This window comes from Somniosus microcephalus, chromosome 29 (assembly GCF_052327205.1).
Source record: "Somniosus microcephalus isolate GS21.2 chromosome 29, FLI_Smic_1.0, whole genome shotgun sequence".
Lineage (NCBI taxonomy): Eukaryota > Metazoa > Chordata > Chondrichthyes > Squaliformes > Somniosidae > Somniosus > Somniosus microcephalus.
In genome coordinates this window covers 19,730,342-19,749,943 of record NC_141015.1, presented here as the reverse complement: position 1 = coordinate 19,749,943, position 19,602 = coordinate 19,730,342, and the positions used below count along the sequence as shown (strand labels likewise).

At 41.9% G+C, this 19,602-nt stretch overlaps 1 protein-coding gene across 1 annotated transcript in view; it reads right to left on the bottom strand.

Moving 5' to 3' along the window:
* Positions 1-19,602, bottom strand: part of LOC147098520 (A disintegrin and metalloproteinase with thrombospondin motifs 14-like) — a 222,997-nt gene that overhangs the window by 199,703 nt on the left and 3,692 nt on the right. Inside the window, exon 3 of the mRNA XM_085969985.1 lies at positions 7,015-7,162. Coding sequence (XP_085826111.1) covers positions 7,015-7,162 — 148 coding nt within the window. The remainder of the gene's footprint in view (positions 1-7,014; positions 7,163-19,602) is intronic.

Below are 19,602 nucleotides of genomic sequence, written 5' to 3'. Positions count from 1 at the left end.
GGAATATACTTTTTTTGGAATTTGTAAAATAACTCCTTAAATGTACACCACTGATCATGTATCGTCTTATCCTTTAACCTATTTTCCCAATCCACTTTACTCAATTCCGCTCTCATACCTTCATAGTCTCCTTTATTCAAGCTTAGCACGCTTGTTTGAGATACAGCCTCCTCACCCTCTAACTGAATATGGAATTCAACCATGTTATGGTCACTCATTCCAAGGGGATCCTTTACTAGGACATTTTTAATTAATCCTGTCTCGTTACACAGGACCAGATCTAAGGTTGCTTGCCCCCTGGTTGGTTCAGTTACATACTGCTCAAGAAACCCATCCCTAATACACTCAATGAACTCATCCTCAAGGCAGCCCTGCCCAATTTGATTCGTCCAATTTATATGATAGTTAAAATCCCCCATAATTATAGATGTTCCCTTATTACAAGCCTCAACTATTTCCTGATTGATACTCCGTCCAACCGAGTTGCGACTGTTCGGAGGCCTATATACTACACCCACTAGTGTTTTTTTCCCCTTATTATTCCTTATCTCCACCCAAACTGTTTCATTATCCTGATCCTTTGACCCAATATCATTTCTCTGTATTACAGTGATTCCTTCCTTTATTAACATAGCCACCCCACCTCCCCTTCCTTCCTGCCTGTCCTTCCTGATTGTTAAATAACCTGGTATGTTTAATTCCCAGGCATTGTCACCCTGCAGCCATGTTTCTGTAATGGCCACAAGATCATACCCATATGTAGCTATTTGTGCCTTTAACTCGTCTATTTTGTTACGAATGCTACGTGCATTCAGATAGAGAACTTTCAAATATGTTTTGTGACACTTAGTTCCTGCTATTGCCCTTTTTATTACTTTACCTTTTACTCCACACCTTCTACCCCTTCCTGACACGCTCTGGTTTTTAATTTCCCCACTGCTACCTAAGTCTATGACCTTCTCTGTTGTCATTTGTATTATTTGCTCTCTGGGAACCTCCCCCCCACTAGTTAGTTTAAAGCCCTCTCTACAGCCCTAGTTATATGATCCGCCAGGACTCTAGTCCCAGCACTGGCCAAGTGAAGCCCGTCCCAACGGAACAGCTCCCTCCTGTCCGAGTACTGGTGCCAGTGTCCCAGGAAGCAAAACCCATTTCTCCCACACCAGTCTTTGAGCCACGCATTTAACTCTCTTATTTTATTTGTCCTAGCCAAATTCGCTCGTGGGATTGGGGGCAATTTATTAGCATGGAGAGAGGATTGGTTAACGGACAGAAAACAGGGAGCAGGGATAAAACGGTCATTTTCCAGTTGGCAGACTGTAACACCGAGCCACAATAAGGAGAAATTAGGGCAGGTGACCAAAAGCTTGGCCAAAGAGGTAAGTTTTAAGGAGCGTCTTGAAGGAGGAAAGAGAGGTAAAGAGGCAGAGGTTTATGGAGGGAATTCTCAAGCTTAGGGCCCAGGCAACAGAAGGCACAGCCACCAATGGTTGAGTGGTTATAATCAGGGATGCTCAGGAGGGCAGAATTAGAGGAGCGCAGTAAGGGGTGCAGCAAGGATCAGTACTTGGACCTCAGCTATTTACAATCTGAGTACAAGTGTAAGGAAGTCTTACTACAATTGTACAGGGCTGTGGTGAGACCACACCTGGAGTACTATGCAGAGTTTTGGTCTCCTTACCTGAGGAAGGACATACTTGCCTTAGAGGCGGTGCATCGAAGATTCACTAGATTGGTCCCTGGGATGAGAGGGTTGCCCTCTGAGCAGAGATTGAGTAGATTGGGCCGATACTCTCTGGAGTTTAGAAGAATGAGGTGATCTCATTGAAACTTAAGATTCTGAGGGGGATTAACAGGGTAGATGCCGAGAGGTTGTTTCCCCTGGCTGGAGAGTCTAGAATTAGGGGGCACAGTCTCAGGATAAGGGGTCGGCCATTTAAGACTGAGAGGAGGAGGAATTTCTTCACTCAGAGGGCTGTGAATCTTTGGAATTCTCTACAACAACTATTTATATAGTGCCTTTAACCTAGTAAAATGTTCCAAGGCACTTCACAGGAGTATTAGAAGATAGAAAAAGGGAGGGGCGAGGCCATGAGGGGTTTGAAAACAAAAAGGGGAGAATTCTGAAATCCAGGCGTTGCTTAATCGGGAGCCAATGTAGGTCAGCGAGCACAGAGGTGATGGGCGAACGGGACTTGGTGCGAGTTAGGACACGGGCAGTCGAGTTTTGGATGACCTCAAGTTTATGTAGGGTAGAATGTGGGAGGCCAGCCAGGAGTGCGTTGGAATAGTCAAGTCTAGAGATAACAAAGGCATGGATGAGGGTTTCAGCAGTGGATGAGCTGAGGCAAGGGCGGCGACGGGCGATGTTACGGAAGTGGAAATAGGTGGTCTTAGTTATGCTGTGCATGTGGTCAGGAGCTCATTTCAGGGTCAAATATGACAGTAAAGTTACGAACCGTGTGGTTCAGCCTCAGACAGATGTTTGGGAGAGGGATGGAGTCAGTGACTAGGGAACGGAGTTTGTGGTGGGGACCAAAAACAATGGCTTCGGTCTTCCCAATATTTAATTGGAAAAAATTTCTGCTCATCCAGAACTGGATGTCAGACAAGAAACCTGACAACTTAAGAGTCCGTGGGGGAGGGGGTTTGAGAGAAGCACTGATGAGGTAGAGCTGGGTGTCGTCAGCGTACATGTGGAAACTGACGCTGTGTTTTCAGATGATGTCGCCAAGGGGCAGCATTTTTTTGTTTTTTTTGTTTATGGGATGTGGGCATCGCTGGCAAGGCCAGCATTTATTGCCCAACCCTAATTGCCCTCGAGAAGGTGGTGGTGAGCCGCCTTCTTGAACTGATGCAGTCCGTGTGGTGAAGGTACTCCCACAGTGCGATTAGGTAGGGTGTTTCTTGAACTGATGCAGTCCGTGTGGTGAAGGTACTCCCACAGTGCGATTAGGTAGGGAGTTCCAGGATTTTGACCCAGCGACGATGAAGAATCGGCGATATACTTCTAAGTCAGGATGGTGAGTGACTTGGAGGGGAACTTGGAAGTAGCGGTTTTCCCATGCGCCTGCTGCCCTTGTCCTTCTAGGTGGAAGAGGTCGCGGGTTTGGGAGGAGCTGCCGAAGATGAGAAGTAGGAGGGGGCCAAGAATAGATCCTTGGGGGACACCAGAGGTAACGATGCGGGAGCTGGAAGAGAAGCCGTTGCAGGTGATTCTCTAGCTACGATTAGATAGATAAGAATGGAACCAGGCGAGTGCAGTCCCACCCAGCTGGACGACGGTGGAGAGGCGTTGGAGAAGGATGGAGTGGTCAACTGTGTCAAAGGCTGAAGACAAGTCAAGAAGGACAAGGAGGGATTGTTTACCACAAAGGGCTGTAAATGCTGAGTTATTGAGTATATTCAAGGCTGAGATGAATAGGTTTTTGGACTCGAGGGGAATCTAGGGACATGGGGATCGGGTGGGAAAGTGGAGTTGAGGTCGAAGATCAGCCATGATCTTATTGAATGGCAGAGCAGGCACAAAGGGCCATATGGCCTACTCTTGTTCCTAATTCTTATGTAGATGTCACCTTTTGGGCGAGACGTTAAATTGAGGCTTCTCTACCCATTCAGCTGGATGCAAAAGATTATATGGCATTATTTGAAGAGCAGAGATAACTCCCAGTGACCTGAACTATATTTATCTTTTAATCAACACCACCAAAACATTAACTATATCATTTTACGTTTGTTGTACCTTGCTGTGTGCAAATTGCCAGCATGTTTGCCTATACTGTATAACAATGATTGCACTTCAGAAACAACTTATTCACATTGAATCTTCAGGATGTTTCAAGGACATGAAAGATGTTATGTAAATGAAAGCTCGCTCTTTGATATTTTAAGTGAAGGAACCAGGGAATCAGAAAAACAGAGAAGTAGAGGTTGTAGGGCTGGGCAAAATTTCCCAGATAAGATGGAAGAAGACTATGGAGGATTTGAAGACAAAAGATAAAGAACTTGGAAATTAATTCACTTGAGTACAGGAAGCTTGGCAAGAACAGAGGTGATGTCCCTTTACAATTCTGTATGGGAGAGGACTCGAGTCATGGAGGTCTGGATTAGCTGACATTTATGAAGGTATGGATGAGGGCTTCAAGCAGCTGTGGAGATGAAGTAAATGGGCAATGTACTGGATATGGAAGGAGGTCTTGATGATGGACCAGATGTGAACTTAAAAGCTCAACTCTTGAACAGAATGGCAAGGTTTAGTATGAAGAAACAGCCTGAGCTTCAGTCCTGTGAACTTGAAGTTGTAGGACCCAGTACTTTATTTTAGGTAACCAGCTGTATAGTACAGCAGCAGGCCTAAAATCAATAGTGGTGCAGCAGAGGTAGAATCAAGTGCCATTGGCATATATGTGGAAGCTGCCCCCAGGTTTGCAGATTATGGCGCTGATGGGGCAATATGTAGATGATAAATTGGAGAGGATAAATGATGGAACCTTGCAGCACACTAGTCCTAATTGTGCACACATAGAAGGACGAAATCTTGGAGGAGATATAGAGACCGCACTGGAAACTGTAGGAGTGCAATTATGAGACTGGTACAGTGCAATACCAGAGGAGAGACCATAGAGGCAAATGGAATTGTCTACATTACAAAAAGCAGGTCTAGTCAAGGGGGGAAGTGAACTACAGTCGCAGACGCACAGCATGTCACTTGTGACTTTGATCAGGATGGTCTCAGTGCTGTAGGTGGGTAGGAAACTAGATTGTCAGAACTTGAACAGAGAAAACTGAATATGTGGATGCCAAGTTCTAGGACATTGGAGAGAAAGGTTAGAAGGTTGAGAAGATAGCGTGATCAAAAGTGGTCCTTTTGAGAAGGGTGCAATAAGTGGTTTTGATAAAAGTAGACCTTGTATCAGCTGATCATAGATTGCCACCGTAAAGAAATACAAAATCTAGATAATTTGATTCTAACTGAAGGAAGGTAGCTTAAGAGAAGGAAGCAGCACTGAAGGAACAGAAAAGCATAAATAATATAAATGACCAGTTAAGTTACTGACCAGTTTACAACCAACTATTCTCAAGTCAGTCCATAAAAAGTCCAGGAACGGCATAATTTGAGTTCCTACAGAGTTTAATCTGTAGAATAATGAATGATCAGGGATGAATTATAGATGTGTGTGTGGTCTTAAGTTGGATGTGGGCCAGTAATTGCACAAGCCCAAAAATCAGGGAGAGACCCCATACACTCCAGTAATTCACTCTCACCATCTGTTACTATTTTTCTTGCTTTCCGTCATGAAATGTGGCCTGCAACACATCAGGGTGAGCTGATGACACAGGTGAGGAGGTCATTGGTAATGAGGAACAGTTGGTATTTAAAAATCATACAAGATACCGATGGGTGTCTGACATTAAAGATAATTAAAGCAAAATAATTTGCACATTTTGCAATTACAATTACACAGAAGTAAGTTATCTGGGCATCTTAAACTAGGTATTCCACAAAACACAACATTTCAAATGTAGGGCTGCCATCTTAGTGCAATTCGTACAATATCTGTCTTCTGATCAGAAAGTTCTAGGTTCAAATTCTAGGTTGGCATGTCAGTTCCTGCCTCAAATGTCCAACCTCATCCTTTTTGCTCATCTGAATCATGCTTCCTCTTAGGGGAATCACAGAGCCATGCTGATAATGGTTATATAGAATTCCACAGCCTAATCTGTCTCATTCTCTTAGATCAAAGCAGTCAGTCCACAGGCGGAGCAACAAATAAACTCTGGGAGCAAAAGCAAGTCTATTTTTTTTTGTATATCGGTAATTCCACCTTAAGTAAGTTCTTTCAGTGACTTTGATATCCAAATATTTCTCTGTGGATGCTATGTAGCCAACAGAAGTTACATTTTGAATCTCGTGGTCACTATTTTCTGGCCTAAACTAGAGCTCTAATGAACCGACCACGAACTGGCCAACATTGCCCATCAAGGATTGCCAAGTCTGGATTTCAGCCAAGGCTGGGATGTGAATTAAAGCCTTCTTCATACTGAAGAAAAAGAAGAATATTTAACCTCTCTCAGATGCCCACTGCATAGGACTTCATCATACCGGGCATGCTCAATCTCAAGTATGCTTGGGCTTTAAATGAGGTAATGAAAAGATAGCTTGATCAGACAGAGTATGGGCTTGGGAAATTGGCTTTAAGATTGCATATCTAATAAAATGCTACACGACTTTGAGTATCTCATTTCTACAGAATACCTGCTCTAGCAATGCACACTAATCAGAGATAAAAATTCCACTGAGCAACATCGACAACCTTTGCCCTAGGGTTACCACCTTTGACTCACATTTATATAGCGCCTTTAACATACAAAAACTTCGTAATGCACTTCACTGAGGTGTAATCAAACCATATAAAAATGGATGCTGAGCCAAAAGAGATTTTAGGAGAGTCCAAATAGTTCATCCTTTAATTTATTTTTTTCATTAAAACACCTGTGTATGAAAAGATTAACAGGAGTCAAGCAGAAGTTCCCTTAAAGAACTCAACATACCACACAGAAATGTTAAGTGTTGAAATGAATATGTTGTGGCAGCCTGCACAGGCAAGTTACGTTAGTTAAATGTCACATCATTACTAAGCAGTACCTTAAACTGTCGATTTACAGAATTAAAAACACATTTGCCAAAATTCCATGTACCACATCAATTTAGAAGAGAAACTCTTGCGTTTTCAGATCAAAAAATAACAATGCAGATATCACATGGACATCCACTAAACAGTACACAGATTAAAAACAGATAAAGGATGCAGAAAGCAAACACTGTAATAAAATTAGTCTTGTAAAAATAAAGAGCATTTAATATTGTGCGATGTTAGTACGCAGAATGCATTCTGGAGACGCCATGGGTTTTAATAACAAACAGGATTTTTGTTTTTAAACGAGTTCCGAATTTTTTTTTTCTTTTTATAAACTTAAGCTGAAACTTTCAGTAGCTATTAGTCCTTTTAATACCTTCAACATGTAGGTCTTTTGGTACTGCTTGTTTGACAGATGACCTACGATACACCACATGAACACGACCGTTTTTCTCCTGTGCCTGCTGTCCTTTTTCCAATGGCTCAATGAAAAACTCGCCAGTGTCTGCACGAATCAATCCAGCCTATTAAATATAAAGAGAGCAATTAAGCACAATTTAGTCACCACAATGAGTAACGTTTCTGTATGAATTAACAAGGAGGTTGTTACATACAGCTTTTAAATGTATATATATAGATATTTAAAAAAAAACACATCTGTAGTCAGCATTGCCATTAGGAGCCAGCAGCTGGAAAAAATTTTCACCGACTCCTCCCCATCAATCGCCAAATATTTCTGGCATGCTGGTTAAACAACATAGCAAAATTAGGGAAACTGATCTTTTATTTAAACTTATGCATTTGGAAATAGGTCAAATGATAAGAGTGAGATTGTATTAATGGAAAAGCAATTAATGATGTTTATTAATTCAATGTTCAATTGTACATTATCTTACCTCCCGTATGTGTCGATATGAATATGTACAAAATACAAATATTTAGTTCAGAAAATCAAAGTTATAGACCAGATTGTATTTCCTTCCACTTTGTTTACTGTAAATATTTTCAGTTAGTCAAGATGAGAGATCAGTGCTAGAAAACAATGAATAGTTTCTCTGCAGTTTGCACTCAATTGGAGAAACATTTTATTTGTTTGCTTTGGTTATGCAGCACTTACACTCCACTTAGAAGCAGATTGTCACAGCTCCTCTAATAACCTAGTGAGTAAAGGCATCAATTGATGCATTTCTGAGACATACATAAAGTTCCAGGTAAGAGATTGCTGTTCTCAGCTGGAGCAGCAATAGGGGTAGTATAATTGGCATCAACACCCTGGGCTAGGACAAGAAAAATCAACCAGTGATCCAGCTCCTAACTACTATCCAGTGAACTACTATCCAGTGGCCCATGTTAGAAAGTGCATGGGCACCTGGTCAGGTGAGGACAGGATCAAGCAAGAGCTGTGTTACTTGCTACAGCTGAATAACCTGCCAATATCCACCATCTAGATGAAAAACAGCTAGTTGAATGTGATAGTGGAGGGTTTCAAGCATCTGCGAAACCTTTACCCAATGAATCAGTACAAGGGGGAAAGAAAATATTTGGGTGGGGAGGGAATGGGTGGATGCCTTTGTCATGTATTCCGAAGAACAGTCAGAATGCCAGTGTCTGCACCTCAGGCACCATATTATTACTAGGCATAGTTTACCTGCAAACATCATGCACCGTGGCAAATAGTGTGAGAGGAAAGAGAATAAAATGTGTAATATTTATACTACCAATGAATGGGTTGCAGTGATACAGACAAAATTCGATTCTATCTAATGTCAGTGTCAAGTAATCCCAGTTCAGGGACAGGACAAGCTAGATGCAAAGTAAAGCTCCCTCTACATTGCCAATAATCTGCTTCAAATGCAGCTTCAGAAGAATACTGCTACTACACAGGTATCACATTTTAATTCCCATACCACCCGTTGGGCCTCCCTGAGTGACATTCCTAATTAGCAACGAACTATGGGCAGCTTTGTGCAGTGGACTCATGCCTACTGGAGATGGAGTTAAAACCATCCAAACTCATTTTATTTCTCAGCCTTTACAGCTGTCAGAGAAGAGACTTTCATCCCATGATTCTTGGCTGGATTTGGTCCCAGAGCCTGGAGGTAAAAGGACAGTGTTCCAATATACAGCACCACCCAGACCCCTTTCCCCCACATTCTAAAATAAAAATATAATTTTACTGAAGTTAAGAGAATATTAGTAGCATTTTCAATGCTTGTCCCAATAATTCACACATTTCTTCATATGGATAGTTACCCAGACTAAATTACACTATTATTGTACTGAATATTCATCCAATGAGTGCAGTTAATTTACACCATTACAATTCTACTCATCCACTCAATCCTAATGAAAAGTTTTATATGGCTGTTTTAATTTCCACAATTCATGTGATGAATTCACCAATAAGCAAAACCTCTCATGTGAGCCTTGGCAAAGCTTAAAGAATTCTGCTCAGCATGGGAGAACGAAGGGGCCTTGAAGAAGCTGGTTTCCTGACAAACTCCAGCAAGAGTTTACATACAGAAACAGCTCATTCTGAAAAACCAAAGCAATGCTTTAAATAAACTTCATTGCTTTTTTGTTGGCCAATATAAGCTGGTTGTAATATATCAAAATTATAATAGACTGTAGCCAGCTTCTTTAAAAGGATACTTATACTCGAAACTACTGAAAATTGAAACTGATCTTTTCTCAAAGAGTCAAAAAAAATTCCATTAATATACTATATTTCCAAAAACAACATTCACATTTCCCCCAGTGGAAGAGTTTTGTTAGTTTTAGTCAAATTGTTTGGAGGCGTGAGGGAAAACTGGACAGGGGGTGGGTGGGGTGCCTTCCTGCACTCATTAAACACATCGCTAAAAATATTAGCCAAATGATGGGCGTCAACAATTATGCCCATAGAAATGGCGATGTCCCACCTTAGCAGCTATCTTGGGTGAGCAAGTGGGGGGGTGGGGGTGGGGAGAGGGAATTAAAAATCAGTTACAAAATACTGAAATAAAAATCAAATTGTCCAGACTCAGTACGTAATATCATTTCTGAAATAGAAAACATACATGATAAACCGAGTTAACAACAATTGACAGTGGTATTTATTCAATATGAAGATGTAGTTGCTTTACTGGGACTAAACTGCTGAACATATGACCTTTTACAAGAACCTGGAACTTCAAGTCATGATCTGAGGTTTTATGAGCAAACAAACAATTAGGAGAACACTGAACCTGATTTTGTGGTAAAGTTACATTATTTGCAAATGCGCAGACATAGGGCAGGATTTTCATTGAGCCGTGGAGGCGGGATTGGAGGCGTGCGGGGATTAAAATCTCGAAATCGGGGGGCACGAACCCATCCCGCCTCCATGCCAGTTTCAAAGGAGGCGGATGCCCGACTTGTGCTGGGACCCGCCTCCCCGAGGTAGAAAGGGGATTAGTGTCAATTAACTGCCTGTTAACAGGCAGTTTTTAGCCTAATCTCTATTTTTATTGCTGAAGTGTGGGATTCCTGATGGCTCCAAACCACGCCAAGTTAGCGAGGCAGACCGTCAGGCTTGGAGGGTTCAAGATGTCCGGTGTTCAGGTGAGTGATGGGTGCATGAGTGCAGAGGTAAGTGTGTTTGGTGTGTGTAAAGTGTTTAAAGAAGTTTTACTTACATTTACTTCCCTTTACAGCCTTCCTTCAGGTCTCAGGAGTCACTCATCTCACCGGCACAGAAAGCAGAATGGCCGTGAGCTGTCAAAAGTTGCAGCATTCAGTTTTCTGTTCTGGAGAGATCTCTAAATCAGCTCGAGAGGAAGGAATTAACTTGGAATACAGATTGTCAGTGTTTGACAGCTTCAAACAGCTGTCAAATGCTGATATTTCATCTGTCAAAAGCTTTTGACAGATGAAATGTCAATCTGTGATGTCACCTGTTGCCAAGTGGCCCTTAATTAGCCTACTGAGTCCACTGGGCGGGCTTAACAAGGTCAATCAAGTGAAAATTGTGTGGTTGGCCACAACTCGATGGAGGCGGGACTACAACCCCGAAAGTTGTAGTCCCGCCTCCTCCCCAACTCCTCAATCAAAATCCAGCCCATAGTCTAGATTGTTATAATTTTGCAGGTTTATTTTCACTAGTATTATTAGTTTACATTGCATATGTTATGGCAAATAAAAATGGTCTTGCCTTTAGGTGAAGCCCTTCTAATTACCACAATCTCACTTGTATAAAAATTAAGACAAAATATTGAAAACCAGTACTGCCCGAGGCATGTTCTTTTGAGATCATTGCCTCCAGCAGTGTAATAAACTATTTTAAAGCTTCATTCAAGCAATCATCCATTTCTGCATATTTGGGTTGAATCCTACTCTCATTGGAACCATCAAAAAAAAGTAATGGATAAAGCAGCAGTATAGCCTAAGAGTATCTTGGCTGGGCAAGGGTCGGGGTCGGGGGGGGGGGGGGGGGGGGGAGGCGGGGGGAAAGAGAGGGAAGGGAGAAAAGCAGAGTTGATGCTTCTGATTGCTATTCAATAACCCCTGACTAGACAGTACGCATGTGGATTGAGATCTACTTCAGCTGTGACTCTCAGCAGCCCCACTCCCCCTTGCAGATGAAGAGCCTTTTGAGGTTCACAGGAAAATGGCAACTTGGGCGAGATACCAGAGGATCGCCAGCACCTCGGGAGCTGGACCCCCTTCTGGAAAGTTGAAATATTATGTCCAGTTTTAGGTGCCCTACTTTAGGAAGAATGTCGAGGCCATTGAGAGGGTACAGAAGAGATTTACTAAAAATTATACCATGGATGAGAGATTTTAGTTATGATGAGAGACCAGAGAAAGTGGGGCTCTTTCCATTAGAATAAAGAACTAAGAGGAGATGCAATAGAGGTGTTCAAAATTCTGAATGATTTTGACAAGGTAAAAATCAGGAAAATCTACTTCTACTGGGTCAGTATCAGGATATAAATGAGATCACCACCAAAAAAGGAGAGTTTAGGAGAAATTATATTTCTTTTAACAGAGAAAAACACAGTGCCCTACAAGAAACAGTGATGATAGCAGAATCTTATTTTTTTTTTATAAAAAGGGGAGCGAATATTTGAAGAACAAATTAAATGATATGGGGAAAGGGAGTAAGTGGATAGCTCTTTGAGAGCTAGCACAGGTGCTGAATGGCTTCATTGTATGCTGTAAAATTTAATGAGGGAATTTTAATTGGGAGCAGTTTTCAGATGGGCAGAGGGGTGACACCAAACGTTATTAGTTTGAGGCCCGCTATTGTAACTCCCAAATCTCATTTATGATCACATCAGGAATGGGTAGCCCACCCACTTTCCAGGTGGGCCCCCAGAGACCCATTTAAAGCATGAATGCACCTCATAAAGGGAGGTTGTATTCACTTATGCCAGATTGCTCGGTTACAAGCACCTTGTAGAAATGCGAGAAATGAGTCGTAAGGCTGCCCCCAAGTTCTCTGATGCCTTCCTGGAGGTGCTGGTGAAAGAGGGGAGGGGTGTTCTTTTTCCTCCCCAAGAGTGGGAAGAAGATTCCCAAGATCTACATCGACCAGGCCTAGAGAGAGGTGGCAGAGATGGTCAGTTCCAGGAGCATTATCCCTGGGACCTGGAATCAATGTAGGAAACACTTCAATGTCCTCAGAGTAGAAAGGGGGAATAACAGCTCTATATTTCTCCATCACTCTCAATAACACCCGACAACAGTCCTTCCACCCCCACTTCCCCTGCACTCAACAATACCCGCCCCTGCAACACATCCTTCACAAACCACAAGGCCATAATATACCTCTCATTCCAATTCCAAACACATACCTCTTCCTTGCTGCCTTCAGCATTCTGTTCTTACATGGTTGCAACTGCAGAACCAAGGTCTCCTCTGATGACTACTTCCTCACTTCACACACCAGCCACTTGCTTTCCATTCAACACCTCCCATCCTGCATGCATCTTGCTTCTTCTCCCCCTCAGCATATGCACTACAAGCAGAAGCACCACAAATGTGCACTTTCCTTTTCAGTAGCCACTCATTAACTTTTGTCCTCTCGTTCTGCAGGAGAAAACGGCGCACAACACGAGGGAGAGGAATAAGACTTGGGGAGGAACACCCAGCATCATGGGCTCATTGAGATGGAGCAGGAAGCTCTGGAAATTAGTGGCCCTTCAATAGTGATGTGCATTAGAGATGGAGAGGCTGAGGCTTATCTGAACAGGGTCTCTGCTTATTACTTGTGCCCCTTCATGTAATATAAAGAATTTTTTTTTTTTTTTTTTTTTTAAATTGCACAGCCACAATGAAACTTCAAGCTACATTGTAAGCCTATCATCTGTTACAGTGCCACAGGAACAGGAGTAGGCCATTCAGCCCCCCGAACCTGTTCCGCCATTCAATTAGATCATGGCTGATCTGTATCTCAATCCGATTGCCTGGCTTTGATCCATATCCCTTGATACCCTTATCTACCACAAATCAGTCAATCTCAATCTTGAAAACTGCTTGCCTTGCATCTACAGCCTTTTGGGGAAGAGAATTCCACATATCTCCTACCCTTTGTGTGAAAAAGCGCTTCCTGATTTCACTACTGAATGGCCTAGCTCTAAGTTTAAGATTGTGCCCCTTAATCTAGATTTCTGTGCCAAAGTAAATATCTTCTCTCCATCTACAGGAAACTTTGTGATATCCGACACCGACGGGACCGAGCTGCTGCCGATCTATCAAAACTGCCGGACATACCAGCGTTAATGTTGAAGCATACGGAGGTTTTCATCTCCGTATCTGACAACAAACACTGTTGCTCAGCAACAGCCTCAAACAGTTGGCCCGTACCTTGGAAGCGTCTCTGTAGCTTAGCAACAGCTTCAGAGAGACTTTCCAGAGCCTGACTGTTGGGGGAAAAAAAAGCCACGAGAAGAAAAAAAACCTAACAAAACGGCTCCTGATTTCTGCCGGTAGATCGAGGTTTCCGGACATACAACCTCCAGGTAAACTAAAGTTTCCTGTACTCCTTTTATCATTTTAAACACCTCAATTAGATCACACCTCAACCTTCTAAACTCAAGGGAATGCAGCTCAAGTTTATGCAACCTAAGATATAGAAGCAGGAGGTGGTCATATGGCCCCTCGAGCCTGCAATAAGATCATGGCTGATCTTCCACATCAACCACACTTTTTGGTCTTATCCTCATATCCCTGACTCCCTTAGTGCCCAAAAAACTAAATGATCTCAGACTTCAATATAATCAACGATTCAGCACCCACAGTCCTCTGGGATAGAGAATTCCAAAGATTCACTACCCTCCGAGTGAAGAAATTTCTCATCTCAGTCCTAAATGGTCGACCCCTTATCCTGAGACTGTGATACCTAGTTCTAGACTCACCAGCCAGGGGAAACAGCCTCTCAGCATCTACCGTCAAGCCCTCTCAGAATTTTATATGATTCAATGAGATCACCTCTCATTCTTCTAATCTCCAGAGAATTAAGACTCATTCTACTCAATTTCTCCTCCTAGCATAGCCCTCAAATCCCAGGAATCAATCTAGTGAACCTTTGTTGCACCCCCTCTAAAGGCAAGTATATCCTTCCTTAGATAAGGAGACCAAAACTGTGCACAGTACACTAGATGTGGTCTCACCAAAGCCCTATATAATTACAGCAAGACTTCCTTACTCTAATACTCTAACCCCCTTGCAATAAAGGCTAACATGCCATTTGCCTTCCTAATTGCTTGCTGTACCTGTATGTTAACTTTCTGTGATTCGTGTACAAGAACACTAAATCCCTCTGAATACCAACATTTACTAATCTCTTACCTTTTAAAAAATATTCTGCTTTCCTATTCTTCCTACCAAAGTGGATAACTTCATATTCCCCCACATTATACTCCATCTGCCACCTTCTTGACCAATCACTTAACTGGTCTATATCCATTTGCAGCCTCTTTGCATCCTCCTCACAACTTACTTTCCCACCTAGCTTTGTATCGTCAGCAAACTTGGAAACACTTGGTCCCCTCATCTAAGGTCATTGATATACATTGTAAATAGCTGAGGCCCAAGCACTGACCCTTGCAGCACTCCACTAGTTACAACCTGCCAACCCAAAAATAACCCATTTATTCCTACTCTCTGCTTTCTGTCCATTAACCAATCCTCAATCTATGCTAATATATTACCCTAATCCCATGAACCCTAATCTTGTGCAACAACCTCTTGTGTGGCACCCTATCAAATGCCTTCTGAAAATCCAAATATACTACACCCACAGATTCCCCCTTATCTACCCTGTCAGTTACACCCTCAACAAACTCAAATAAATTTGTCAAATATGATTTCCCTTTCATAAAACTGTGTTGACTCTGTCGAATCATACTATGATTTTCTAAGTGCCCTGTTACCATGTCCCTCAATAGATTCTAGCAATTTCCCTCCTCCTGATGTCAGGCTAACTGGCCTATAGTACCCGGTTTTCTCTCTCCCTCTTTTCTTGAACAGCGATGCAACATTTGCTACCTTCCAATCTAAGGGGACCATTCTAGAATCTAGGGAGGTCTGGAAGATCAAAACCAATGCATCCATTATCTCTGCAGCTACCTCTTTTAAACCTAGAATGTAGGCCATCAAGTCTAGGGGATTTGTCGGCTTTTAGTCCCATTAATTTCTCCAGTAATTTTACTTCACTAATATTAATTACTTTAAGTCCTTCACTCTCATTAGACTCTTCCCCAATATTTCTTGCATGTTTTGTGTGTCTTCTACTGTGAAGACAGATAAACAATATTTGTTTAACATCTCTGCCATTTCCTTATTTCCCATTATAATCTCCCCCGTCTCTGCCTCTAAGGGACCCACGTTCACCTTTGCTAATCTCTTCCTTTTTACATACTTGTAGAAGCTCTTACAAATCTGTTTTTATATATCTTGCTAGTTTACGCTGATATTCTACTTTCTGCATCTTTATCAATTTCTTGGTCATCTTTTGCTGTTTTTTAAAATCCTCCCAATCCTCAGGCTTGCTACTCTTTGAGGCAACATTGTAAGCTTCTTCTTTTAATCTAATACGGTCCTTAACTTCTCTAGTTAGCCACAGTTGGACCACTTTTCCAGTGGAGTATTTATTCAAGGGAATGTTTATCTACTGTCATATCTTTTAATCCAATTTCCAAATCTACCTTAGCCAGCTTGCCCCTCATACCTATGTAATTGGCTTTGTTTAAATTTGAGACCCTAGTTTTGGACTTAATCACAACATTCTCAAACTCAGTATGAAATTCTATCATATTATGATCCTCTTCCCCATAGGATTCTTGACTACAGGATTACTAATTAATCACATTAACCCTGCCTCATTTCATAATTATTTTTTATTCATGGGATGTGGGTGTCGCTGGCAAGGCCAGCATTTATTGCCCATCCCTAGTTGCCCTCGAGAAGGTGGTGGTGAGCTGCCTTCTTGAACCGCTGCAGTCCGTGTGGTGAAGGTACTCCCACAGTGCTGTTAGGGATGGAGTTCCAGGATTTTGACCCAGCGACGATATATTTCCAAGTCAGGATGGTGTGTGACTTGGAGGGGAACTTGGAGGTGGTGGTGTTCCCATGCGCCTGCTGCCCTTGTCCTTCTAGGTGGTAGAGGTTGCAGGTTTGGGAGGTGCTGCCGAAGAAGCCTTGGCGAGTTGCTGCAGTGCATCTTGTAGATGGTACACAATGCAGCCACAGTGCGCCAGTGGTGGAGGGAGTGAATGTTTAAGGTGGTTGATGGGGCGCCAATCAAGCGGGCTGCTTGGTCTTGGATGGTGTCGAGCTTCTTGAGTGTTGTTGGAGCTGCACTCTCCAGGCAAGTGGAGAGTATTCAATCACACTCCTGATTTTTGTTTTGTAGATGGTGGAAAGGCTTTGGGGAGTCAGGAGGTGAGACACAGGATGTGCTCATAATGTAACCATTATAATTTTGGTAAATCTGCGCTGTACCTCTCTCCAAAGCCAATAGATCCTTCCTGAGGTGCGGTGCCCAGAACTAAACCCTATGCTAACTCATCACTTTTCTCTTTCCTCTAGGTCCTTCTCAGCAGCAAGGCTCTGTAGAAGACATCTCGGAAGAGTACTCTGAAGTCTGTTGAGATGTACTTGAGTGATATTGCGATGCTCAGAGTGCATGCGTGCTCAACAATGTTAAACTTATCAATGAAAAATATTTAATTCATCATCTGTAGAAGAGATGTCCAATTATTTCATGGCTTTTCATTAAATTTTCTATTTTACCTGCTTTGCTGACAAAGCTACAAGCTATGCCTGCAACCCACCGTATGCATTTGAACTAGAACTACAGAAAACCACACTTACATTTAGGTCTGTGATCTACATTTAGGGAGTGAAATCCCCTTTGCCAGCTCCACTGTAATCCATTAATATCACTGGCATCAATCTCTGAGCATTTCAGTCATTGATGCTCTTTTGATGCGAATTTATGTGCCCATCAGCCAGTAGTCCTGATTTATTGGGAGTAAGAATGCGAGAAAAATCAACAGCCCTGACATAATTTTCACTCATTTGAGCGTCACTTATTGGCCCAAAATTTACGATCGGAGGCTTCCTGCGGGCAGATGCCTCCGACCTGTAAAAAATCTACGCATTTACCTGGTGGCCCGGGGAGGTATAGAAGCTTGCGATCCTGGGCCTCTCCAGGTCCACGCGGACATAGGCCCACATATCCCAGGGGCGCATGCGGTTCGCAAGCGCCCGAGATTATGTGGGCCGGCCCAACTAATAAAAGGGAATCCCCACTCATACTTACGGGAACTCCTTACATACGCAACTCCCATAAGTATGAATGGGGATCACTTAAAAAATACACAAACACATGAAATAAAAAAATTTTTAATTACAAATTTTAAAAAAATTAAATGGCATTTTAATTAAATGAAAATTTATGTTTTAACAGGGCTAAAAATAAACTTACCTTATTGGATAGAGTTTTTAATGTATAAATGAGTGATAAGAGTTTAAGAAATAGGAAAAAAAAAATTATGAGCAGCCATAGGCCTGCTTTTACCAGGCGTAATAATTTCACAAGCATTCAGCGGGCGGAAGTTGGGCAAATAGCGCAACTCCACCCGCAGAGGCCCATCTCCTGGGGATACGGAGGATCTGTCATGCGCTTCGCATGCCTAAACTCGGAACTTGCATGGCTCCTATGGGTGTGTACACACCCGTAGAGGTCGCAAAATACGACCCATTATAACAATCAGTACAAAGTGCCTGCAATGGTGACACCTCCACTATAGAATAATCTAGTATGATTTGCTCAGATTTTCTTTGCCTCTTTTCTCCTTAAGTATAGATTATAGATACAGTCTATTCCAAGACACAGCACACTGGAGCATCATTATGCTGTGACACCTCATCACTGGTTAGTTGCCAATCATAATAGCAAAATGTCTTATATCCCTACATTTTAAAAACTTAGAGGAGATAATATTAAACAGTTAATAATACTATTGCAAAAGTTTGTGTATATTCTATTTGTCTGGCTAACACTAAAGTAAGTTGGAAGGCTTGCCTCTGATCCTTCCATGACCAGTGGATTATATGCCACAATGCAATACAAAACATTAGGATAGCATCCTAGTGTAGTGTAAAGGAGGACAGATTACAAAAGGGACTTGTGTATATAAAATTAATCACTGTTACTCTGCATTTGACCTCACTATGCAAAACCTGGGAATGCTCGATACAAACAGTTCTCCAATCCTGACCCCTCAACTTGAGCACAAGATACATAAAAGTACAAACTTAAAAATTTATGTTTTTTTTTTTAAAAAAGGCAATACTGTATTTTTCAAGTAATACAACAAAATTGTAAAACAGACATATTAATCCGCACTTGCTGAGCAACAGCTGATTAAATGGTAAATTCAAAGGTGATGAATTGAATCTTTAACCTGGTACTTGTCAAGGGCAACAACCAAAGTCCCTAGTCCTGTATAACACAATTCAACTGCAGTTTATTTTGATTGTGCCAACTTAAGAGTTGGGAACATATTAAAAATTATTTATGTTGATGGTGTCCTCAGGTTAACAGCAAAACATTCCGTCTGCCATACCATGTCCCTACTACGTCAGCCCTCTCGCCTCGGAGCCAGAAGGTTGTGGGTTCAGCTCCAGAGGCTTGAGCACAAAAATCTAGGCTGACACTGCAGTGCAGTACTAAGGGAGGGCTGCACTGTAGGAGGTGCCGTCTTTCGGACGAGATGTTAAACCGAGGCCCTGTCTGCTCACTCAGGTGGACTTAAAAGATCCCGTGGCCACTATTTTGAAGAAGAGCAGGGGAGTTATCCCCAGTGTCCTGGCCAATATTTATCCCTCAATCAACATCATTAAAACAGGTTATCTGGTCATTATCACATTGCTGTTTGTGGGAGCTTGCTGTGTGCAAATTGGCTGCTGCATTTCCAACATTACAACAGTAACTAGACTTCAAAAGTACTTCATTGGCTGTAAAGTGCTTTGGGACGTCCTGAGGTTGTGAAAGGCATTGTATAAATGCAAGTCTTTCTTTTTACTAATCAACAAGAATGCAAATAGCGTACAAGTATTTTGCATCAAAAAAATTACAACCATTAAAATCTCTAGTATTTATGTCGCAACAATTTTTTGCAACAATAACATCTCTACCTTTAACCCAGACTAAAGACAAGGAAGTCAGTGAAATATGCTATAATATTCTTTAAGACATGGTGACAGATATGGTCATTTAGTTAAAATAAACTCTACAAATATTTAATAATCACATGTAACCAAGCTTGTGATTTCCTCCACCACTTTTATAAATAATGATCAGAGCATTGGAGATGCCTCTAACTTTCAAATTCCAATGATAATTTTCAGGAAAACAAATCCAAGTAAATCTTGAGGTACTACTTAATATGCATTTTGGATGAGATATTGGCCAAAATATTGCTCAATTGAT